This window comes from Triturus cristatus, chromosome 3_2, assembly GCF_964204655.1.
Source record: "Triturus cristatus chromosome 3_2, aTriCri1.1, whole genome shotgun sequence".
Taxonomy (NCBI): Eukaryota; Metazoa; Chordata; class Amphibia; order Caudata; family Salamandridae; genus Triturus; species Triturus cristatus.
In genome coordinates this window covers 841,165,711-841,191,291 of record NC_140584.1, presented here as the reverse complement: position 1 = coordinate 841,191,291, position 25,581 = coordinate 841,165,711, and the positions used below count along the sequence as shown (strand labels likewise).

Below are 25,581 nucleotides of genomic sequence, written 5' to 3'. Positions count from 1 at the left end.
GTATCAGATTCATTGCCTTTCATCATCACGTAATGTTTGCAATACTAACAAAGAGTTGTCCCAACAATCCTGATATCCACTATTTACAACTAAACAGAAATATTACTCTTCTTGGGGCAAGGCATAAAGTCTACTGACAAGTAGGAAAGTGTAAAAGTGACAAGTGAGAGGAATACTGAACTGATGTCAGGAGGTGGGGAGAGGGCGAGTGATCTTGTCAGGTGATGAGGACACTGCAGGTCTGTTCAGGGAATTTCACCAGATGCTCTACAGCAAAGAGCCTTTTAAATCAGGCAGAAAATGATGTCCATAGTGCATACAAAAGAACAATGACTACTGCTAAGGCACGAGCCCTAAACAAGCCTGTCACAGTAAAAGAAGTTTTCAGTTGCATTCATAGACTAAAATTGAGCAAAACACTGTTCCTGGATGGCTATGCAGCCTTATTCTATAAAAGTTTTAAAGCCCCTTCTCTTATCCTAAAAAGACAAGCTTTTAACTCAGTTGGTGATTCTAGTGCCCCTATGAACACCAGGATTATTGCAGGAGTCTCAGTGATACTGAAACCCAGCAATGAACTGCAGAACTGTGGCCACTAGCCCGCAGGGGTGGGGGAATCATATCGCCCGACGTCCGAACCAACAAGAATTTTATGAAGGGCAAGAAGATTTATTGTCTATTTTGTCCGGCGGACAAGTAGACATTAAATCACAAAAAATAAAATGGGCTGCGGGCGCTCTGGGGCTCTCAGGCAATTGAAAAGCCTTTGGAGGCCTCTGACTGGCTGGAAGCCCATGACTGGGCTCTATCTAGTCAGTGATTGGCTGGGGGAGTCTTACGCTAGACGTCAGTGTTCTAGCGTGAGTTCAACACTGGTTCAGCCCACCTGCTCTTAGAACCCGGCTGCTGAACATGAAATGGCGGGCGCTGAGGCACGAAACACTTTTGCCTCTGCTGGGTCCCAGCGCTGCGGGCCGGTTGGCCTTGTGGTCTCTCTGTCACTGATTGATGCAGGGCTCGATCACCCTGTCCATTGGGATCCGTCCAGGGCAGTCCACTCATCTTTGGTGCGCTGCGAGGCACTTCCTGGAATCGGGAGCGGAAAGTCGCCGTCTCTGACACAGTGAATACTTCACCAGCAGGCGAGTCAACCTAATAATGGGTTTTGCAGCGGTCAGAGCCTTAAGAAAAGTATGTTAAGTGTTATGCTCCATGGAATGGACTGTTATCAGTGGGCGTGGGGGCAGGGTCAAATGTGTGGAATAATTTACAGTAAGGCGGGAACTTCTCCACTGCTATGGGCTGATCAATGAGGCGCGGCAGGCGCCTATTACAATGCAACCAGTTCAGCTTTCATAATGACTGAAAACACAACAAATGGAGTCTCACTATTTAGAGACATTGACCTTTACTTTGTCAGTCTGCTTTTATGGACGAGGTCGCATTCGGGGGCACGGAGTTAACCATTATACTTTAACACCTGGCAGTCTTACAGAAAAGGCAGCCTTGCAAGATTATGCGTGCGATGTAAATGGAAACATTTTTTAAACGGCATCTTTTTTCCTGGGGTTAAAAAATAAAGCTGAATTTGAATAAAAGAAAGGCCACATAATGAAGCAGGCAGAAAGAATCTTCTCATTCCAGGCAATGTTATGTGTGCAGTGTATTTCACACAGTTCACTGAAACGTGGGCCACTCTTGGTGTCTGAAACATCGCAATGTCACATTTTTGCCTGCAGTCTCCGTTCCTAATACCATCCCCCACAGTCTTTCTTGCCTTTTCCTTATTCCATTACCTCCACCTTCCCTCACTGCTTCTCGCTTAATCAGTGCCCCCACTTTATTTTCCAACCTTGCCACTGCAGCAGAGGAAGAGCCTCACGTCCGTGTCAATTTTACAGACTTAATCTGGCAAGAAACCGGTTATTCTTCAAATTTTGGGCTCATTCCTGTTAGCCGCCCTGTACCTCTATTTGGTTGCATTTCCCGTCTCCTCTACCTACTGTAAACAGCCCCCACCATGCAAAGTGCTCTGGCAGTTTGTGCTAAATAAACAGAGCCACTGTAATGAATCTGCAGAGAAGGTCTAAATTATGCGCAGGGTTGACTAAATTATGTGGCCAAAAAAATGTAGAATTATGTAGCAGAATGCAGCACATTTTTGTTTATCGTATTACTTCATGTTTTTTACATCTGTATACGTTAACACTGTCAGTATAAATGTTTTGCCTTATTACTTTCAGATTAACACCCAAATACAGCAATAGCAATGTAAAAGCGACCTCACTACTTGTCATGGGCTTTTCACTGTGTGGCAGGATGGTATACCCTCTTTTTTAGAAACTTTTGATCTATTTGAGCTAGAATCAACATTTTTGTTAAAATATGCAGTTTAGGCAGCATGATTATGTGGCAAATTATGAGGAAAACGTCTCAGCTGTAGAATCTCATTATTAGAGTGACTGTTATAGATCACGCACGTACACAGGACCTGCCATCAGTGGGGGACCATCTGTCATTTGCAACGATGTAAAATGGCAAAAATTGCAGAACCGAGTTCAATATAAAGCAGAAATTATCAGAATTTACATTTGTAGGTCTCACAATCACGTTTTATTGACAACTGCATGAAATTATACAATATTCCCACCTTAATTTTATGCAACCGCTGTATTGCATTTTTGTTGCACAGTTACGTCAGCAGTAAAAATGAGCCCCTACCAGATCCAAGGAAAATTGACACTGCCCCCTGTGTGAGTATTCATCCTATGTAGACATAAAGGATTGTTTTTCTTTCCCTACATGATTTGACAAGTAGCGTTTGTCCAGTGTGCTGGACTTTGTGCCTTCTTTATGCATATGCCCATTTCGAAATATCCTAGCATCATCACTTAGACCCTCAGAACGCTCAGCTTCTGAAAAACCCAACTGATTGCACACTTTGCTGCAACGTTAAAACCTTATCTTTCACCAGGCTTACCAATACTCGTATGTCAGCATCCGCCAACAGAATTACAGGAGTTTCCAAGAATATAACTGGCACATCTGGGTGGGCAGTGGGGGGCTGGGGACATTGGAAGGAGAGAGACAAGTGGCAGAGAACTTGGATTTTAAAGAAAAAAAGTGAACTCTTCACAAATTTAAGTGAGACAAACTTGCACATCTATTGTGGAGCTGCACCTATTCATGTTTTCGGAGCTTACTCTTCCGGTTCCATTACTATACCACTACTGTGCACAAGAGAACCCTGTTGCTACTGCCTGTGCTGCATATGCTCCTTGTGTGGGAGAAGAATGTGGAGATTTATCAGTGAGTGCACAGTAGTATAATCACACCTCACCTGCCCAGGAATGTAAAAGGAGAGATTGATTTAACTGCCCAGTACTGCCTCTTGTGAATTTGTACTTGTGGATACTGCCTCAGTGAACCACACCATTTTGGTTGCCCCAGGAATAGTTCATAAGCTCTTCCAAAAAGTGCAGTTATTCCTATCCACACGTTTATCAGATCATGTTCACATGTGAGTATATTTGAAGCTGGACAGCTATGAGTTCGCCCTAGGATGAAGAACACCCTTCTGTCCTACAGGTTCATATTCCGACACAATGCAGACTGGTAATTGACTACATTAATTGAAGTAATTGAAGTATACTTGGCATAGACGGTCTTTAGGTACTCTCTCTACAATTGAAATTTTGTCACATGCATACTGGTTGATAATTGGGAGCAGTGCACACTGACACATCCACCCACATACTGTACAACCTGCCACTACAACAGTTGCATTTAAGGATGCATGACCATGCACTGCATAATTGGACTTGCGCTTGAAATAATGTTACACAGTATGTTGCACTGATTACAGTGCAGGTTCTCGCCGTGCAGACCCACCATAGTGATTTATGGAATAGGTGGGGCAAGCAGATATCTTCCCAGGACAAGTAGATTTCTGTAAAAGTTTGTCCATTGGCCAAGTAGATTTTTGACAAATTTCCACACCCCTGTAGCCCTACTGATTTTGGATGCAAAGATCTTTACTGAAACACTGTCACCCATCTTCAATATTTGAATGATAATGTTATGCTCCACTTAGGTTTCATAAGCTTACGGACGAGCAACAAAGTCACAAAATAAAAACAATGGCATGGTTTTACCGATCAGATCTAGAACCTTAGATTTAAACATAAATTTCATCATCAATGGATCTAATAAAAATACCAAAGTGGGAGAAATATATTTACAAGCAATTAACCTTTTCTTAGTAGTAGACGTGAATCAAAAGGAAGGTAAAAAAAATCTCCAAGCCTGTGTACATCTCACCTTCTGTTCATGAGGAAGCAGAGAGGACAGGATAAGTGGTCTTCCATTCAGGTAACTCTCAATCACAGACTTAGGGACTCTGTTGATGTGAACAGTCACGTACCAGCCCACCTGATTGAATGAAGGATAAAAGTTTAAAATAAGACATGAACTAGTTCTCTTGAACAAATGTCTAAACACACATTAGGTGGCCTGGGTCTAGAATGATAAACAAATCCCTCATTCTACAACATTTTTACCATCGCTCCCTCTGCCTCTTCTGCACGAATCTCTTGGAAAATGCGTTTCCTAGTTCTGGAAAAGTCATGAAACTGGAAAATACGTGCATAATCTCTGGGAAGGTTTTCCTTCGGGTCCCATGGGGAAGTCCGGAAACTTTTCAGTCCCCGATACTTCTGGTACCTGCAAAAGAGATAAAACAAAGCAATGTTCAGACACATGAATCATCAACAGCTGAATGTCTAGGAGACCAAAATCCTGCCAGTAACATAATTGCATATGGGTGAACTAGAAGGGCAAAAATCAAAAACATTTAAAGAGAAAAAGCTTATGATAAGACTCACAACTAAGGGTGGGTGTAAGAGCTATTTTATCTGTAGTATTGTATTGGCCAAAGTTAATAATTTTTGTACTTCTTAAAGTTGTCTACTTTGTGTCAAATTACAATCTGAGAAGCATTCACAAAACATAAATGTTTGGTGGAAAATTTGCCTGCATCTGAGAGTCTTATTTTTTAGAAAATTAACATAAAAATGCTAGGGGTAAACATTTTTCTACCAAATATGTTTTCAAATGGCCATCCATCAGCTTTTTCTAACAAAAACCCATAGCTGCAGAAGGATAAGGTTACTTACCCAGTAAGCATCTGTTCTTGGCATGTAGAGCTGTAGATTCACATGCTGTGCATAGCTCGCCATCTAGTGTTGGGTCCGGATGTTTACACTTTGTTTTTCTTCGAAGAAGTATTTCTAGTCACAAGGAAGGGGACTCCTCCTTTCGATGATAGTGTGAATGGGAATCGACTCCATTGTTAGATTGTTTGCCGCAGAGGGTGAGAATGGAGTAGTAGTAAAGAATAGAGATGTCCATGCGAATGTATGTAATTTAAATAGAGAACTGCAGCAGCTACAGGTATCCGGGGAGGTTGGTAGGCACATGCGAATCTACAGCTCTACATGCCAAGAACAGATGCTTACTAGGTAAGTAACATTATGCGTTCGAGGCATGTGAGCTGAAGATCACATGCTGTGCATAGATTACTTAGCAGTATCCTCCCAAAGCAGTGGCTAACCTATAGCTGTTGGAGTTGTCTTAAATAGGGTCTTAAGTACTGCTTAACCCACATTGGCTTGCTGATACATCTACACAATAATGTTTAGTGAATGTGTGCGGTGTAAACCATGTTGCAGCTTTGCAAATGTCAACAATAGGAATGTTTCCTAAAAAAGTCTTAGTGGCGCCTAGCTTACGAGTGGAATGTGCCCTAGGGGGTACAGTTCGAGTTCTCTTCGCATAGCAGGTTTGAATGCACTTAACAATCCACCTTGCAATACCAGATTTGGATAGAGGATTGCCCTTGTGTGGTGGTACAAAAGCAACAAAGTTGTTTTGTTTTACAAAAAGATTTTGTCCTTTCAATGGAGTACAAGAGTTCTCTTCTAACATCTGAGGTGTGTAGAGCTCTTTCAGCAACTGAATCAGGTTGAGGAAAGAATACAGGTAATCCTACCAACTGATTTATGTGAAATGCAGATACGACCTTAGTTAAAAATTTAGGATTAGTACAAAGAACCACTTTGTCTTTGTGTAGTTGGAAAAATGTTTCTTGTATGGTTAATGCCTGTAATTCACTCACTCTCCTTAATGATGCGATTGCATTGAGGAAAGCTGTTTTCCAAGAGAGGAACTGTAGTTCTCATTTGTGTATGGGCTCAAAAGGTGGCCCCATCAACCTTGTGAGGACTATATTAAGATTCCACACTGGAGCTGGTGGACGTTTTGGTGGTATGACTATTTTTAGTCCTTCCATGAAGGCTTTGATCACAGGTACTCTAAATAACGACAAATGCAGTCTGTTTTGTAGATATGCAGCAATTGCCACAGGGTGTATTATGATAGAGGTATAAGCCAACGCTGACTGTTGCAAGTGTAACAGATAGCCTATGATGTTCTCTATGGAAGCATTAAGTGGGTTAATATGATTGTTACTACAGCAAATAACACATCTCTTCCACTTAGCTGCGTAGCAGGCCTTTGTAGTAGGTCTTCTAGCCTCCCTAATGATATTCATACATTCTGGTGGAATGTTTAAGTAACCAAACTAAGACTTCTGGAGGCAGATCGCGAGGTTCAGTTACTTGGGATCTGGGTGTCAGATTTCTCCATGGCTGTGTGTGAGGAGACTGGAGGTTAAATGTAGCTTTTGATGCGGGACTAGAGATAGCTACAACAGGGTTGTGAACCATGGTTGACGAGCCCATGTGGGAGCTACTAGGATTAGTATGAGAGAGGTTTGCCTGAGCTTCTGAACCACCAATGGAATGAGTGGGAGAGGCGGAAAAGCGTAGGCAAATATCCCTGACCAGTTCCTCCATAGAGCATTGCCCTTGGATTGTGGGTGTGGGTACCTGGAGACGAAACTTTGGCATTTTGTGTTTTGGTGTGTGGAGAACAGGTCTATGTGAGGAACTCCCCAACTTTGAAAGTATGGGAGGAGAATCGGAGGGTGGAGTTCCCATGCCTGTATTTGCGGTCTCGGTCTGCTGAGGAGATCTGCAACCAGGAAGTGTTCCTCTAGGAAATAAGGTTTGTGGTGAATGGCCCACCTCCAGATGTCTTGGGCTAAATGTGACAGTTGGAGAGTGTGCCCCCACCCCTGTTTTTGTACGTAATACATAGCTGTCATGTTGTCTGTACAAACCAAGACAGCTTTGCCTTCCAGGTGAGTCCAATGATTGGGTTAAAATCGGAGAACTAAAGCCTGAATATTTCGAATTCTCGCTGCGCTGGGTACTGCCAGGGCTTTTTGTGTATTTAGCGTGGCTCCTAGGTATTCTGGGTATTGGCTGGTTGGAGATGTGATTTTGTCGCATTCAGTGTGAACCCTAGTTGATGTAGTAACTGGATTATTCTGAAAGTGTGCTGAAGGCATTGCTGGTACGTGCTGGCTTTGATGAGCCAGTCGTCCAAATATGGGAAGACATGGATGCTTTGTCTTCTCAGGTGAGCAGCTACTACCGCCAGATACTTTGAAGACTCTGGGGGCAGTGATGTCTCCGAATGGGAGTACCTTGAACTGGAAGTGTTGACCCGCTACAACGAACCTGAGGAATTTGCGATGAGCAGGGTGGATTGGAATATGAAAATAGGAGTCCTTTAGATCTAAAGTAGACAGAAAGTCGCCTTTTTGCAGCAGAGGTAATACTTGTTGCAGTGTCACCATGTGGAAATGATTTGACTGAATGTAAAGATTTAGTTCTCCGAGATCTAATATTGGTCTGAGCGAATCATCTTTTTGGGGTATTAGGAGGTAAAAAAAGAGTATACGCCCGACCCGTGATGTTGTGGTGGTACGGGTTCTATAGCTCCTTTTTATAAGAAGAGACTGAACCTCTTGTTTGAGGAGGTGTAGGTGAAAGTTTGTGTGATTTTGGTGGAATGGTTGGAGGAGCGTTGATGAACTCCAGGTAGTAACCAGAACAGATAATTTGTACTACCCAATTGTCTGTTATTGACTGCCATATTGGTAGGAAATCTGACAGTCTTACCCCGACAGGTGTTAAGTGGTCGGGGGGGGGGGGGGGGGGGGGGAAGTGGAGGCAAGTCACTGCTTTGTATTGGAGGGGGAGGTGTGTGTGTTTGAAGCCCTGCCCCGGTTACCTCTGTAACCCCCTCTGAAGTAACCCCTAGATGTACAGGGTTGGTTATTGCCCTTATTGTTGGTGGTGGTCTCAGAGGAGGAATTTTTGGAGCCTCCGCGGTAAAAGGAGTGCCAAAAGGAACCACAACTTTGTGCTGACTGAGGGGCTCCCATGGATTTGGCCACTTCAGTGGCCTTCATTTTCTCTAGTGAAGAATCTACCACTGGGCCAAATAGATGCTCTTTATCAAAGGTAGAGTATAAAATGGAGGTTTGCACCTCTGGTTTGAACCCTGATATGCGAAGCAAAGCATGTCTTCTCAAGAGGACACTGGTGTTTACCGCTCTAGCAGCAGTCTGCAGCATCTAGGGAACATCTTATAGCGTTATTGGAAATAAGTTGCCCTTCGCGCACTAGGTCTTGTGCCTTAGATCAGAGTTCCTTGGGCAAATATTGTATTCATTGCTCCATCTCGTCCCAGTGCGCACGGTCATATCATGCTAGTAATGCCTGAGTTTTGGAGATACGCCATGAATTGGTGGCCTGAGAGGCCACCCTTTTCCCAGAAGCATCAATAAGTTTGGAATCTTTATCCGGGGGTGGAGTCTCTCCTGTTGTCTGGAAGTTGCCCCTTTTCCTTGCATTGGACACAACCAGAGAGTCTAGTGGCAACTGACCTTTTATATATACTGGGTTCGATGGTGATGGCTTGTTTTTTTTTGTCTACTCTAGGGGTAAGAATACGAGCTCTGACCGGGTCGTTAAAAATGTCATCTACATGCCTTTGAGCATAGGTAGTGTATGGAGGACCTCTGCATCGTACTGGGGGTTTCAAAGAGGAAATCCTCTTGTAAGGACTCCTTAGGTAGCTGCACCCCATGGTAGTTGGCAGCTCTACCCAGTAACTCAATGTAGCCTACACTGTCATCTGCTGGAGAGGGCTTGTTAGGATATAAATCCGGATCATTAACCGTGGGTGAATTGGTATTGTAATCATCCCATGGGTCTTGCATTGACCGAGTATCATCCCCATCCCCATTGTCATCCCCATCATCCTAGTTGTCAGGTGTATGTGGTGGTGAATGTTCAGGTGAAATAGGCTGAAACTGAGGTGAAGGAAGAGAGGAGGAGAGGAAGGGTTTGTTCCAACCCTTCTCTTCTTTAAAGGAATGTGGCATTCTTCTTCTGTATCAGTCCTTCTTTTTAAAGTCATGTTAGTGGTGATACGTCCAGTTTGAGGATAAATATACAGTACTTTTTGTTTCGGATCCGGTTTGTCGATCGGAGTGTCGAAACTGTCTTTTTGGTGATTTCGGCACATCTGACTGTTTCGGAGTCAAATGTTTCGCTGCCGAAGTCTTGGGTGTTGATGCTTTCGGATCCAAAGTGCGTTTCGGTGCCGAATGGTGGGGGTCAGTGCCGGCCTTGTGTTTCGACCCCGAAGGTCTCGGCTCTGAACTTGATTTGGAGGGAGTCTTTTCGGTAGGGTTCGGTGCCGAGCCAGAAGGCAGGGCGTCAGAAGCATGGTCTCAGTGCTGACCAGAGCCAGAGGGCATGGGATGGACTGGAGCTGCCTTCTTTTGTGGAGTTGGGTCTTGGGACGAGGGTGGAGCTGTACTCACGGTACGTTGTCCATGTATGATGTCGTCCTCTTGGTCGGAGTCGTGCTCTGGGATGGCGATCGGCTCCTGCTCATCCTCGGTTCCCATGGCCTCGCCGGCCTCTACATCCGATTGGTGTCCAAACATGTCCGGAATGGAGCTTGTGTGCTGGCTCTGCACGTCGTGACGTCGAGCCAGACTGTCGCGAAGTGTCTTCTTGGAGCTGTAAGCCTGGCACGTGTTGCAGTCCTGTTCTCTGTGTTTGGGGGACAAACACAGATTACACACTTTGTGAAAGTCGGTGCGCAGGTATTTCGCGTGACACAGAGGGCAGAATTCCATTGGCCCGACGGTTTTTGCAAGTAAATACCTCAGGGTGAGTATCTTGCGCACCGAGGGAACCGGAGCGCAGCGATAGACGTCCAAACCCTTTGGCGGAAAAGAACACTAACAATGGAGTTGATGCCCATGCGCACTATCATCGAAAGGAGGAGTCACCTACCTTGTGACTGGAAAGGCTTCTTCGAATAAAAACAAAGTGCAAACATCTGGACTCAACACTAGATGGCGACCTATGCACAGCATGTAATCTACAGCTCACATTCCTCGAACATTTCTTTTTTAATACAAAAAAAACCTCTTGCAAATTTTTTGGGTACAACATTTTTATTGGCATTTTGCAATGAACTATAATTGTCAACAAGGTTTGCTTCTTTCGCCTTTTCTAGATTTCTGTACGGGGTCACATGCACATCATATTACTCTCTCTTTGGTCTTTTAGTCGCTGACAAGGATTCCTACCTCTTGCAAATTTGATGACATTTACATGCAGTTATTCCCACAGATTCACAAAGTGTGCAGGATAGTCCTGCAACTTTACACACAAAAACCGAAGTCAAAACTGTAAATGCACAAAAATGCAGGGATACCACACAAAAAAAAATGTCAACACGCAACTTTGTAGGACACTCGAAATTGATAATACAGGTAAAAATACTATTATTTCTGCATTGTGAAAAATTAACAACAAGCGAGTCTTCGAAAATATTAACAGGAAACTGGCTGCTTCAACTGAATAACACACCAAGGCGATTGTGAAATTTCCGTTATCATAGCTCGAGCAGGTTACTCCATGGCACAATTATTATTATTTTTTTTTTAACACAGTAAAATCTTCAGAAATCTCTTAGCAGGAATCGGTTTACCCCTGCAAGCCATTAAGCATTTTAAAAGGAGCATAAACTCAATATAGATCATCACTGCCACATTTTTCAGCCTACACCAATTCCCCTCACTTTTATGGATTTTCAAGAAGGCTCCATTGTGATATAAAGGCAAAAACTTTGCTGTGTTAGCTTGTTTAAGTGTTAGTGCTCATTCCACATACACAGCCAGGACACCGAATATGTAGAAGACTAGTCGTCTTAAGATGCAGGAATACTTACAGGATATGGACTAGCTAGTTACCCCTCCTATTCCCATCTAGACCTCCTGCTGCACTTTAACCAGCCATTTTCCCTTCCTCTCTAGTGTCTTCAATTTCTCTGCCCAGCTTTTGCTGTTCAATTTTCCTTACCGCACTCGAACAAGCTGGTCCCGTGGAGCGTCTACCTCGTCAGGAAACATCTCCTCAGCTCTCTGCTGCTTGTACTTCTGAAGCAGCTCGTCCTCCTCTCCAGCCACGTTTTCGTCATATTGCTCATCCCTTGTGCTACCTGCTCCAGTTAAGATTTCGCTCTCTTCCTGCTCTTCGTCCTCACTGCCCTGATCCTCCTAGCACAAGTAACCAAGAGGAACTCAGTGCACAAAATCACACAGGTTATCATAATTATATACAAGACGCTGTCAACACCCATTAAATGCAGAACCGACAGTGACATGAACGTACATTACATAGAAGGAAATATAGCCACAAGTGCCCCATATGTACAGGATGAATGTAGCCATCCACATTATGCCGTATGAAAGCCCTGCACACAAAAATGGACACTAGGGAGCTCACACTGCATACAGGAGGAAAAGGCCATTCACACATTACATACAACTATTTATGTACACAGAAGTGCAAGCCTAGATCAAGATGTACTAGAACACTTTGTTGCTATCAACCGATTGATATAAACACAGTAAGAAGGGGACAATAAAGAGAGACCAGTTGCTAATGACAAACTGTTTTTCCTGAGCACCTGGGTTCTACCTGTTCTTGATTACCTCTGAATCAGTTTACCTTGCATCTGGGCGCAACCTGTATATTTCGGTCAACTATACCAATACTCAAATTGTTTAGGAGCCATGAGAATTTTTTTTCTAAAATAAGTTAAGTAGTAAGAAGCTAGGTTTTTGAAGGCTCAACTTTCAACCCAATAAGTGCACGGTTGACTGACGCACATAGGTATTACCAGTTTATGTATAGTAAAATAGAACACCATTCTATGTAGAGCAGTGAACAGCTGCACAAAGTTCAAACAGGGGTTACTCTCTGGTCAAAACACTGCATACACATTTAGTCGTAAACAGATCAAAGCGACTGGAATTCTGCAACTGTCTAGCCCAAACAAAAGTTTGCTCCACTTGCCACATAGTCCACCAACTTATAAAGGGCGCCCCAAATTTGAATTTCGACCTAACTAGTTAGTGGCGATTACCATGGAGACGCGTTGAACAAGCATTTGCAATGCAATAGGTCTCGCATTAGCGAGAGTTTAAGCTACTGGCATTGTAAATAACAATGCCTTTTATTTATCTGTTTTGATAATTAACACATAAATAAAAGGCATTGGTATTGACAATACCAATAGCTCAAACTCGTGTAAATGCGCAACCTATTTCATTTCAAAGTAGCGGCCTCCATTGTCCCGGGCTGGTTGGAAAGTGAAACCGTGCATGGTGTACTGAATGTTGCAGAAAAAGCGTGTCGTGACTGCAGTAGGAGAAACTCATTAAAGAAAATTGTGCTTACACACTAAATTAGACATACTGTGTAACAGAAGTAAAAGGGCCAGTCCTCATCAGAGGTTATAAATGAAGGCAAGGCGGTACTAACAAGCCTATTAGCGAATCAGAAGCCAGCGTTTATAAAGGACAACGACACAAGCCAATGAAAAATATGGGCGGAGAGTGGGCGGGGCTTCAAGTCCATACTCGAATACAGCATGCCTCGCAGAGCAACATGTGCTGCCCAGGCTCGACCTAAAAAGGAGCGTATTCTACTGTTCATGTAAGGAATCAAGTGTGAGCCAAGTATCTGCTATGCTCCGCCAAACGACTCTCCAAGAGCAATTCGTGTGGCTGGGGCTAAGAAAAAATTAAATATTTGAAAGGAATTAATAGTTATCATCAATCTTTGCTCCATAGGAAGAACTGCAAGTTTGCAAAATATGGACCACATTGACAAGAATACATTGGGAGGGCTACTGGTTCTGATTTCATTTGAACCTCACAACTGAAGGCTATCAGTGGGTTCCAGTTCTGCTTTGAGTGCAGCAATTTCAAAGTTGTTTTGCATATTTACCCATGCTCTGCCACATAATTTCAGTGGCCCTGACTCTGGGAAGATTGCTATTTAAAAGTTACTTGTATTCAAGGTCATCCCTAATGTTGACTTAAACACTTTGATACAGGTTTAATAAATCAGACCCCGAATAATAAATCGCTTAAGCATTTTTGGTCGTATGAGTGAGTTATTAAAATTAAACAAAACAATGGGATAAGCTAAACTTCACAGTAGGTCAAATCCCTGGCATATTTTTTTTTATCTAATTTAGTTTCCAAATCTAAACATGTTGAACAAAACATTTGGCTGTTCTGCTCCTAACCTGGCACTAGTTTTTAAACAGTCACATAGTTACAACATTTAGGTCAGTCTACATGTCTCACTCTAATGACAAGGAATGATTTAAAAGTGATTTGTGATGTCCATGTCTAGATGTGTGAAAGGTACAGGGTACAACACTGAGAACATTTTACAAGCTTTAAATGACTATGGCGCATCCCGATCAATCTTCAGTTGGGTTACTGATCTAAAGATTTTTCAAGAAAACATATTACTTCATACAAATCTTCAATTTCCAGAAGACAGCCAACTTCAGTGGTAAGACCCTCTGGCTAATAATTAATGATGTGCAGCCCTGTGCTGAGGCAAGGTATTCTTCTAATGCCAGGGAAAGCCTATGGGAAGCCCTGTTCAAATACTAACTGCCCAAGGTCACACTAAGACTAAAATATTATTTACCCTTTGTGCTGCTGTGGGATAAAATGGTAATTCAAATTAATTATTCTTTAAGAGTCAGCAACATCTTTTTAACAGAGGTAGTGATTTTCAACAGTAGTGATAGACAATTTCACCTTTTGAACGTTCCATATTAAGTTTACCCAGTTTGAGTTTGTGGTCTCACCTCAGACAAAGGTTCATCCATCACACTTCCTTCTTGTGCGTCTGCCATGTCATCATCCTCATCACTCATGTCTTCCTCTGATCCACTTTTTTCATCATCATCCAAAATCCAAGCCGCCTGGTATTCTGAAGTTCCTTTTGGTACCTTCCTTACAACTTTCTTCGTTTCCTGGAGAGAATCTTGAGAAACAACCATAGAGTAATTCTCGGATATGCAACTTGAACCGCTACCCAAGCCACATGCTCACACTTGGTTGCGAAAGGCAGTAGCAATTCTGCCAAACCTATTGCAAGTCTTGTGCAGGGAAATCTATCATCCATCCCCACACTTAAAGATATATACTACTTTACTGGCGCTACTTATGTAACATCTCTGTAAATCTCATTCTCCACCTACCAGCACACAAAAGTAACTCTAAATGGATCCACTCAATCTAATATTTTGGAATATGTACTGTCATGTGTGAGCGGCTAAGCTGCAGAGAGGCACTCACCTTCTCGACTGCTCTGGAAAACATTTTAATTGCATTATAATCTTTTCCTTTCCAATTGTGCTTTTAAAATATCCAATTTTACTCTTTTAACCGCACTTTTAAAAACACCGGCTGTCTTTCTTTTACAAGTTGTTCCTAAATACCTGCTGCCAATTCCGTGCAAGACGCTCGCCGCCCCTTGGGACTGCTATTCTGCCTCCATTCCTCCTCCACCATAGCAGCTGTTGCTGATTGAGCGGAGAAAGGTCTGGCCAGGCCTGCATCCACTTCCACTGTACCATTCTGGACGCCATCTTGGGAGTGAGACGGTCTAGTCTCCCACCTGAGCCCTTTGCCTCCGTCCATAAAAAAAAGGAGGATGGCGCTGATGCGAAGGCGCGCCAAAGGCCAGCCCGTCTGCGCCCGTCCCGCACCCAGCACTGGTCCTCCTGGCCGGTCGTCTCAAGACTCAGTGGGGATCTTCAGGTACTTTCGGGAGCCTCCATTGTCACTGTGATCCTATGGTAAAGGTCCCCCTGACTTCAGCACTATTATTCCCTTCCGGACCGCACCCTACTTCTGTCGCCCTAACCAAAACGGGTGCATTAGACCTAACTTAGCAAATAACCCAGTCCATACGGTGGCACTTGATCAGCAAAATAGGAAAAGCTGTGGCCCAACAACTGCAAACATCTCATGTATACTATTAAACCATAGACCTCAGCCGCCAATTTTAATAATTGTATGAAGTCGGTGGCTCTCTGGAGACAACTATCTTCAATTAAACAGAGGTTCTGATGTTCGGTAATCATCACTCAGAACGGACCCACTCATGGTGACCAGAAACATTAGGGTCATGCTAGTCGCCGGTTGAATCTGCAAGAAACCTTGGTGTCATAGTTGACACCAGTCAATCTTTCAACCACCAGGTTAATACGACGGTATCCTCCTGCTTTTGGATCATAAGGACCCTTAGAAAGTTATTTCGATTTCTTTCCCTTGGTGCATGGAAACAAGCTGCTGTATCACTAATTCTATCTAAGTTGGATTATTATAAGGCCCTCCTTCTGGAATCCAACAGGTCTTCCATCAATAAACTCGAGCTGGAACAGAATGCTACAGCAAGACTAGTACTGGACATTCCTAAATACCACTGAATCTCAGCTGCCATCAAGAATCTGCATTGGCTTTCAGCACGAAAAATAATTTTATTTAAAACCTTGTGTATTGTGCATAAGGCACTACACAATATAGGATCAGAGGGAATTGGGAACATCTTTCATCGGTATGTCCCTAACAGACAAGTGCGAACAACCAACAAAAATCTGCTGGTCGTTACGAGATACAGAAGAGCAAGAGGGGCAGGAAAAGCTTTCTCGGTCACGGCAGTTAAGCTCTGGAATACTCTTCCTTTTATACATATCTGGCTTACAGTTACAGCTTCCTTTTCATAAGGCTTTGAAGACCTGGCTTTTTGCCTTGGAAATTTGATCCTCCATACTCTGGTCCACCAGTTAGCTGTAACTGCATTAACGCCTAGACGCCTTAGGGTATTTGTACGCACTATGTAAATAGTTCCATTAATTCATGCTTGTGCCTGTATTTCATTCATTGATTGCAATGAGAAACAAGCTCACCTTCAGCCTCCTTCAGTTCGTCCTCTGTGGGCCAGGTCTGCTCCCCCTCCATAGGGTCTGGTACTACCTCCGTCAACAAGGGCTCCTGCTCTCTGGGATCTGCCTTCATCAGCACTTTCACTTCTTCCATCTCCCCTCCTACGGGCTCTTCCTGAAAGCAGTTTAGCAGAAAACATTGTTTATGACCATATTAGCAGAATCAAACTGAACTGTGGAAGTGCTCATTAATATCACTCTTGTGCTGTCAACTGGCAAGAGCTCTCCATTTACTGCACAGCTCCCTTTACAAGCACTGCCTTTCATCTGTGTGTTGTGAGAAGAGATGTAAAAGGCTGCAGAACTGCTTTTAATCTCAAAGTTGGGAACCTGGTAGTATGAAAGACTCAGGCTAATATACAGTTTCAACTGCCTATGTCCACATAGGTGCTACAATGGCTTCCCCTGCTCCTCCCCTTGCCCAACCTCCCCCCACCCCGACTCCCTGTCAATCACCAAGTCAGAATCACCTTCTGTACAATAGAATAATGAAGCCTGGTATTTCCTTATTGTAGGAAGCTGGCTCTTTATATAGTGGACCAAAACAAGGTACGCTGTGTAAAGAGTCCAGGCAATACTTATTTGTTTACAGAGGCAAAACAGTGTAACAGTAGAACACTAAAAGCTCTTTTGTGGTAGTGTGGACTAGCAGTTTAGGCTTATCAGAAGGTAGTGCTAAGCATTTGTTGTACTCAGAGAAGCAACAAATGAGATACACACCCAAGAATAAATCCGAGATTAATCAGGAAAAATAAGTTGTATTTTTATATAAATGTTGATACCAACAACTTAGTTATCAAGGACTTTTTTACCCGATATGCCAGTTGAGGGTGCACAAATCAGGAGAGCTGGGCCACTCTGGAAGTGGGTCTCTGGCAGTGCTGACACAGCACCCCTCAATGGCTGCTCGGACTCGGTGCTGTTAGAATCCCGACTAGACTGGTTTTTTTTTTAATCTGTTTAAAACATGTTAGCGGATACCATTTACACAGGGAATATGCTACTTACCAGTATGTATCTGTTCTTGGCATGTAGAGCTGCAGAGTCAAACACTTAGGGTAGTAGATCGCCATCTGGTGTTGGGCTCGGATGCTTGCAGGTTGTTGTCGTCTTCGGAAGAAGTCTTTGGTCACGGGATAGGAGACTCCTCCCTTGGACGACAGTGCGCATGGGCATCAACTCCATCGTTAGATTGTTTTTCGCCATGATTGGAAATTATGGAGTTTGTAGAAAAGAGAGAGATGTCCATGTGTGGTGTCTAAGTAAGACAATGCTGGAACAGATGCAGGTCCCGGGGAGGTGGGTGGGCGTGTGTGACTCTGCAGCTCTACATGCCAAGAACAGATGCATACTGGTAAGTAGCATATTCCGTTCGAGGCATATGAGCTGCAGAGCACACACTTAGGATAGACTATATAGCAGTATCTTCCCTAGCGGTGGTCACCTGTATCGGTTGCAGCAGTTTGAAATAAAGTTTGAAGGACAGCCTGACCCACAGAAGCTTGTTATTTTGCTTGTACATCAACACAATAGTGTTTGGTAAAGGTGTGTGTTGTAGACCATGTGGCTGCCTTACAAATATCTTCTAAGGGAATGTTTCCTAAGAATGGCGTGGAAAGCCCCTATTTTGCCAGTGGAATGCACTCTAGGGGGAACGGTTAGTGTGCGTTTAGCCATGTGGTAGCATATTTGGATACATTTAACTATCCACCTAGCTATCCCAGATTTGGAAATGGGGTTGCCTTTATGTGGTGGCGAGAAAGCGACAAAAAATTGTTGTGCAGAATGATTTGGTTCTGTCAATGTAGTAAAGGAGGGCTCTTTTAACGTCTAAGGTATGAAGAGCTGTTTCAGCTACCGAGTCTGGATTTGGGAAGAATACTGGTAACTCCATTGATTGGTTAAGATGGAACGGAGATATGACTTTTGGAAGGAATTTCGGATTTGTTCTAAGAACCACTTTGTTACGGTGTAATTGTAAGAATGTTACTTGTATGGTTAAAGCCTGGATCTCACTTACCCTTCTGAGGGATGTGATAGCTATAAGGAAAGCCACTTTCCATGTGAGGAACTGTAGTTCGAATTTATACAGAGGTTCAAATGGGGGTCCCATGAGCCTTGTAAGAACAATGTTTAGATTCCACTCTGGAGAGGGTGGTAATCTGGGAGGAATACTTCTTTTTAGTCCTTCCATGAAGGCTTTGATCGCAGGTACTCTAAATAGTGACAAGTGTGGTCTATTTTGTAAGTAGGCTGCTAATGCTGCTAGGTGGAGACGTATGGATGAGTATGCCAAATTACATCTTTGCAAGTGCAGTAAGTAGCAAATGATGTCCTGGATGGATGCCTCCAGTGGGTTTATATGATTGTTAGTGCAGTAAATGGCAAATCTTTTCAATTTTGCAGCGTAGCAGGCTCTAGTTGTAGGTCTTCTGGCCTCTCTTATAATATTCATGCAGTCTGGTTGTAGGTTGAGGTAACCGAACTCTAGGACTTCAGGAGCCAGATTGCCAGGTTCAGTTGACCTGGATCTGGGTGTCTGATTTCTTCATGGTTCTGGGTTAATAAGGACGGGGAGAGATGCAGTTTTTGGTGTGGCACTAGCGAGAGTTCCAGTAGTGTTGGGAACCACGGTTGGCGTGCCCATGTGGGAGCTACTAAGAACAGTTTGAGAGACTGTTGCCTGAGCTTGCGTACCACTAATGGAATGAGTGGGAGAGGCGGAAAAGCATACGCAAATCTGCCTGACCAGTTCATCCATATCGCATTGCCCTTCGACTCCGGGTGGGGAAACCTGGCGGCGAAGGTTGGGCATTTTGCGTTTGTGTGTGGCGAACAGATCTGTGTCTGGTTGGCCCCATTGTTGGGTATTAGGACTTGGGGATGTAGTTCCCATTCGTGGATCTGTTGAGTCTGTCGACTTAACAGATCGGCAATCTGATTGTGAACCCCTGGAAGGTGTTCTGCAAGTAGGTATATTTTCTGGGGAATGGCCCATCGCCAAATGTTCTGTGCGAGCTGGGACAGCTGGAGAGAATGTGTGCCTCCTTGTTTCTGTATGTAATACATGGCTGTCATGTCGTCTGTCCGGATGAGGACAGTTTTGTTCTGGAGATGTGGTTGGAATGATTTTAGTGCTGGGAACACTGCTAGCAGTTTCAGGTAATTGATATGGAGCACTTTCTGTTGAGTGATCCATTTGCCCTGAGTGGTGTGGCCGAGGAGATGTGCTCCCCATCCTGTGAACAATGTGTCCGTTGTCAGCACTATCTGTGGAAGAGGCTCTAGGAACGGCCGCCCTTTGGACAGGTTTGTTATGTTCCACCATTTGAGAAAGCGATGTGTGCGGCTGTCCACCAACACCAGATCCGTAAGTTGTCAGTGAGCCTGGTTCCACTGACGTGCTAGACATTCTTGCAAGGGGCGCATTTGAAATCTGGCATAAGGCACAATGAAGATGCAGGACGCCATCATGCCTACGAGTTGCATGAACACTCTTGCTAGAAGTGTGTGTTGGATTTGGAATTTTGCGATAAGAGCTTTTATATTGGCTATCCTGGCTGGATTGGGATATGCTAGGGCTGTGGAGGTGTTGATGGTGGCTCCTAGATACTGATGTATGTGAGAGGGTTTGAGATGAGATTTGGGATAGTTTATTGTGAATCCCAAGTTGTGTAAGATTTGGATGGTTTGGTGAGTGTGTAGAACACACTTGTTTAATGACTTGGCTTTTATTAGCCAGTCGTCTAGATACGGGAAGACGTGAATTTGTTGCCGTCTGAGATGTGCTGCTACTACTGCTAGGCATTTTGTGAATACTCTGGGGGCGGTTGTTACCCCGAATGGAAGGACTGTAAACTGGTAGTGTTGTCCGTCCACCACAAACCTTAAATACTTCCTGTGGGCAGAATGTATGGGAATGTGGAAGTAGGCGTCCTTGAGATCTAGTGTGGTAAGGAAATCGCCTTGTTGCAGTAGTGGGAGCATTTGTTGAAGTGTGATCATATGAAAATGATCTGAGTTGATATACAGATTTAGGGATCTGAGGTCGAGTATTGGTCTTAGAGTCCCGTCCGTTTTGAGGATTAGGAAGTAGAGTGAGTATACCCCTGTACCCTGATGTTCTAAGGGAACTGGTTCTATTGCGTGCTTTTGAAGCAATGAGAGAACCTCTTGTTTGAGGAGCGCAAGATGGTCTGGTGACATGGAACGCTGTTTGGGTGGTATATGTGGGGGGGGGGGGGGGGGGGGGGGTAGTTGTGAGTTCCAGGCAGTAACCATACTGGATAATTTGTCTTACCCACTTGTCTGTTGTGATGGAGTTCCAGACAGGTAGGAACTGCTTTAGTCTTCCCCTGACCGGCGTGGAATGGTCTGGGGGGAGTGGAGGAAAGTCACAATTTTGTGGCAGGGGAGGTGAGTGTTGTTATTGCCTCGACCTCGTCCCTTCTTGTTGTTTCCTCTGCATCCGCCTCTAAAATATCCTCTACTGGGGGATGTGTGTATGGCGGTTTTGAATGTAGAGGAGGTGTCCGCTCCCATATTTTTGGAGGCTCCTCTATAGAAGGAGCGCCGAAAGGAGCCACGTGGTGTGGGAGACTGTAAGGCTCCCATGGACTTAGCCGTCTGTGTCCTTCATTTTTTTCAGGGCAGCGTCTACTGCTGGCCCAAAGAGCTGTTCCTGATTGAATGGCTGACTAAGTATGGTAGTTTGTACCTCTGGCTTAAAGCGTGAAATGCGTAGCCAGGCATGTCGTCGAAGGAGCACACTTGTGTTAATTGCTCTAGAGGCGGTGTCTGCGACGTCAAGTGCACATTTAATTGCTGCATTTGAAATTAGCTTTCCCTCCTGAATGAGGTCATTTTCCTGGGTTTTATATTGGTCTGGCAGATGTTGTAAGAGAGTCTCTAATTGATCATAGTGGGTCCTGTCATAGCGTGCTAGTAGGGCTTGGGTGTTGGGAATACGCCAGTGATTAGCAGCTTGTGATGCTACTCCTTTGCCAGATGCTTCCAATAGTTTGGATTCTTTGCCTGGGGGTGGTGTATCTCCCGTGGTTTGGGAGTTGGCGCGTTTCCGAGCATTGAAAACGACCAAAGAATCCAAAGGGAGTTGCCCTTTGATGTAATTAGGATCTTCAGGGCCAGATTCATGGGTTGAGAACCCTGGCACGAACTGGGTCTTTAAAGACTTCGGGCGTGTTTTATGACTCCTTTAATCATGGACAGAATTTGAACCGACTTTTGAGACTGTTCGAAAGTGTCTAATAGGAAGTCTTCCTCTGGTGCATCCGAGTGCATTGTGACGCCGTGGTATAGTGCTGCTCTATTTAATAATGGCCAAACCCCAGGTGATCGTCAGGAGACGATGGTTTTCAGGGATATGGCTGAGGGTCAGGCATGTCTGGTAAAGGGAATGCCCAATCATCCAGTGGTGAGGTGTCTGGATCCGTGAACGGATCATTAGGATCACACCCACCCCCTAGGTCGTCGTCATAATCATCCTGTGGTGGTGGTGTATGTGATGGAGAGGGTATAGGTAAGGGTGGTGTAGGCAGAGGGGGTGGGATAGGAGGCAGTATAGGAGAGGTAGGAGAAATAGGGGATGTTGAAGAGTCCTTCCTTTTTACAGGAACTGGGGCAGGTGGTGTGTCCAGTGTCCATTTTTTACATGGCACCGCGGTGGCATGTCTAGTCTTGGGGTTGATATAAATCTTTTTCTGCCTTGGGTCAATTGGATCTGGATGAAAAAGTTCTTGTTCTTCAGGAGCAGTCTTTGGTACCGATTTTTTCGGTTCCGATCGAGGTTTTGGTTGATCGGTAGCTTGCTTGGGTTTAGGAGGCGTATGAGAGTCCTTAGCCGGTGGTTTCGGTACCGATGATGGCTGCGGTGCAGCTGACGGTTTCGGAGCCGAAGGTGTATCTGTGGGCTTGGGAACCTTCGGTGCCGGTGTGTCTATTGGCCTTGGTGTTTTCGGGGCCGAAGGCTTTGGAGCCGATTTCGGTGCAGAGTGGTCTTTTGTCTTCGGTGCCGAGGGTGCCGGTTGGACAATGACATGCGGTTTGCTCGGTCCCGGGCTACCGGAAGGCTTACGTTTCTTCGGAGCCGAGCCCGGAGGCGGGGCTTCTGAAGGATGTTTTCGGTCTCGACTGGGGCTAGTAGGCGAAGTCTTGACCAATGCCTTTGGTTTTGGTGGGGTTGGGGCAGGGGCAGTAGTACTCACCCATTGCCCAGGAGTGATGGGGTCGTCAGAGTCGTCTGCTTCGGAAATTATTTGTAGATCTTCGGAATCTTCTTCCGGGACATCGGGGCCTTTATCAAAGATGTCCACTGGTTCCGGAGCTGGTATCTGTGCCATGATGTGTCGTCGAGCCCTTTGATCTCGAATGGTCTTTTTGGATCGAAAGGATGCGCAGGCTGGACAGCTGGACTCGTTGTGTTCCAGTGAGAGGCACAGGTTGCAGACTTTGTGGTGGTCACTGTGCGGAAATTTTGCTCCACACTGGGGGCATTTTTTGAACGGCGTCCTTTCCATGAGCCGTAGGCCTCACAGCGTGGATAGGCCCAGTGGCCCGCGTCGACGTCCGGAATTGAGCCGATGTAATCGATGTCGAGAATGAAGGTGCTTCGATGTTTTGTTGTGAAGTTTTACGCTTCGAAAAGCTTGGAATTGATATTTCCAACCGGAGCGGAAAAGTTGCATCCGAACCCAATGGCGGAAAAAAACAATCTAACGATGGAGTTGATGCCCATGCGCACTGTCGTCCAAGGGAGGAGTCACCTATCTCGTGACCAAAGACTTCTTCCGAAGACAACAAACTGCAAGCATCCGAGCCCAACACCAGATGGCGATCTACTATCCTAAGTGTGTGATCTGCAGCTCATATGCCTCGAACATGCATTTTCGTCATAGAGAAGTTATCACCATACATATGCACATACAAGCAAAATGCAAAGCCAAGGTAATGTTTTCTCCCAAAGGACGGGGAGCCGCTCCGCCAGTTGTCTCAGTGAGTATCTTTCATGGTTCTTGTATCCAAGACCATATCCATCAACAATACGTATAGATATTTGCTTTACCACTCCAACTCTCCGTACAATATATGTTTACTCATTTCCTACACCATATTTAGAGTGCAAATTCAGACCCAGGCACAGAATACAGTAACCAGCCGTGTGGGACTTCTAATTGATCCCACTGACTGCAGAGTAAGGGCAGTCTCACCTGATCCCACGAGTGCAATAGGCCATACACTGTAGTTGTTGTAGGAACAAACAAAAGAAAGAGAAAGCATACTCAGATTCAGAAGATTATCTGTTCTCGCTAACTTTAAAGGAAACTTAACCAAAACGTCTAAAAAAATAGCAAATGCCAGGAGTCTACGTGTTTCGACTGTGGAAATGAACTATCGACAATGTGTGGGGGGGGCAAACGAGTCCATAGAACAGAGCGGGTTGGGCAAAGCGTCTGTGGCAGCCTCCATGCACCCATCTACTCTTCAGTCCCAGACCCATCGCCCTGAGGGTCCTGATCTAGTACATGACGTGCCTCCCATGTGCGAGTAATGTCACCCCATGGCTCCACGTACGGCTTACGCCGTAAGTGATCTTGTCTTCTGAGATTAGTACCCGTTCTTCTGCTCGAAACCCAACATGTAACAACCGCTTCCCATGTGGTTACCAGAGGCGGATTCTTTGCTTTCCAGTGGAGTGCTATCCTCCTTTTGGCCAGGAGGAAGGCTAGGTCTGCGAATCTGTGCCCCAACTTGTGGGATTTGGGTCTCGGAAAGAGGCCCAAGAGACAGACCTCAGGGCTGCACGTCAAAGTGCGAGACAACACTCTATTGCCCATATTTACATTTGTGCTCCAATAGTTAGAGAGCAACAGACAAGACCAGAACGTATGGTCAAAGTCTGCGTTCCCCAGTAAGCACCTAGCACAGGTCTGATCATCTCTATTGTAAAACACATTCAACCGGTGCGGAGTGAGGTAAGTTCTATGGAGAATGTTGAATTGAAGGGCCTTAAAGGCCGAATTCCTTGAGACCTTTTTCGGGCTTGCTAGGACTCTGTCAATTGTCTCGTCAGCAGCCTTCCCAGTCTCTCCCGCAGGCCCAGCAAAGCCCAGGGCGACAGCTCCCTTAAGGCTAGGTAAAGCCAGCGTATCAGATGTCCCGCGGAGCCCAAGGTCATCACCGCTTCTATGGCCGGGTGAGTATCCGGTTCGCCTGTGGCAGCACCCCACAGCTCCGACACCGCCCCCGGAGCTTGTGATAGTTCAAGAATTGTCCCGGGGAAGTTCATGGCATTCGAGAAAATCAGCCAACGGGAGCCACTCTTTATCTCTGTAACAGTCGCCCACCTTCTGTACTCCTGCCTCCCCCCAACCCATCAATTGACGCTATGTGAGGGGTGGTCTGCCCGCGAGCAGAAGCCTCGGGCGTAAAGCAATCTTTCCCGTGAGCGGGCCACACACCTGTGCCAACACTTCACCGCCACCGAGAGTAACGCCCCAAATGTTGCATCTTCTGACGACGGTTAAGGATCCTGGGAATTAACCTAGTATACAGTGCCCCGGCGGGAGATGAGAACGTAGTCAAATCTCTGACATCTAGTCATCTGGCCACCCATTGGAGTTGGGCCGCCAAGTAATACGCTTCGAAATCTGGGGCCCCTAATCCTCCATCTATAAGTGGGAGGCGTAGAGTTAGTAGCGACACTCTGTTGCGGCTACCATCCCATATAAGGTCTCTAGGAAGTCCATCCAACGTCCTAAACCACGATTTCGGAATCAAAACTGGAAGATTAATAAAATAATACAATAGGTGGGGGAGAACAATCATTTTGACAATGACAGCCGAGTCATAAGCGGCAACTTGAGAGTGCGCCAAAAGGCCACCTGCGATAACAATGCCCTCAAGGTGCCTTCAAGGTTTCCATCGAACAATTCTACCTGCGTATGGTAAATCTGAATCCCCAAATATTTAACAGACACAGGTGCCCATGCCAAAGTAGTCGGCAGTCTCAGTGGACTGGGCATAGTGTGGTGTAATGGGAACACAAATGTTTTCTTCCCATTTACCCGCAGGCCAGATAGAGCAGCAAACTCGTCCAGAATGTCCAGTACCTGGCGAACTCCCGATGTTCTGTCTCGCAACCCCTCGCTCTCCTTCCGCACTCCCGCCGCCAGAGGCTCCATGGCAAGGGCAAAAATCAGCAGCGACAGAGGGCACCTCTGCCGGGTCCCCCTATAAATAGGA

At 45.1% G+C, this 25,581-nt stretch overlaps 1 protein-coding gene across 1 annotated transcript in view; it reads right to left on the bottom strand.

Annotated features, from left to right (window-relative positions):
* TSR1 (TSR1 ribosome maturation factor) overlaps positions 1-25,581 on the bottom strand; it is a 184,050-nt gene that overhangs the window by 50,048 nt on the left and 108,421 nt on the right. The window contains exons 6-10 of the mRNA XM_085649095.1: positions 16,285-16,435; positions 14,176-14,354; positions 11,358-11,554; positions 4,560-4,722; positions 4,321-4,431 (exon numbers count right to left, since the gene is read on the bottom strand). Of these exons, the coding sequence (XP_085505221.1) occupies positions 4,321-4,431; positions 4,560-4,722; positions 11,358-11,554; positions 14,176-14,354; positions 16,285-16,435 (801 nt within the window). The remainder of the gene's footprint in view (positions 1-4,320; positions 4,432-4,559; positions 4,723-11,357; positions 11,555-14,175; positions 14,355-16,284; positions 16,436-25,581) is intronic.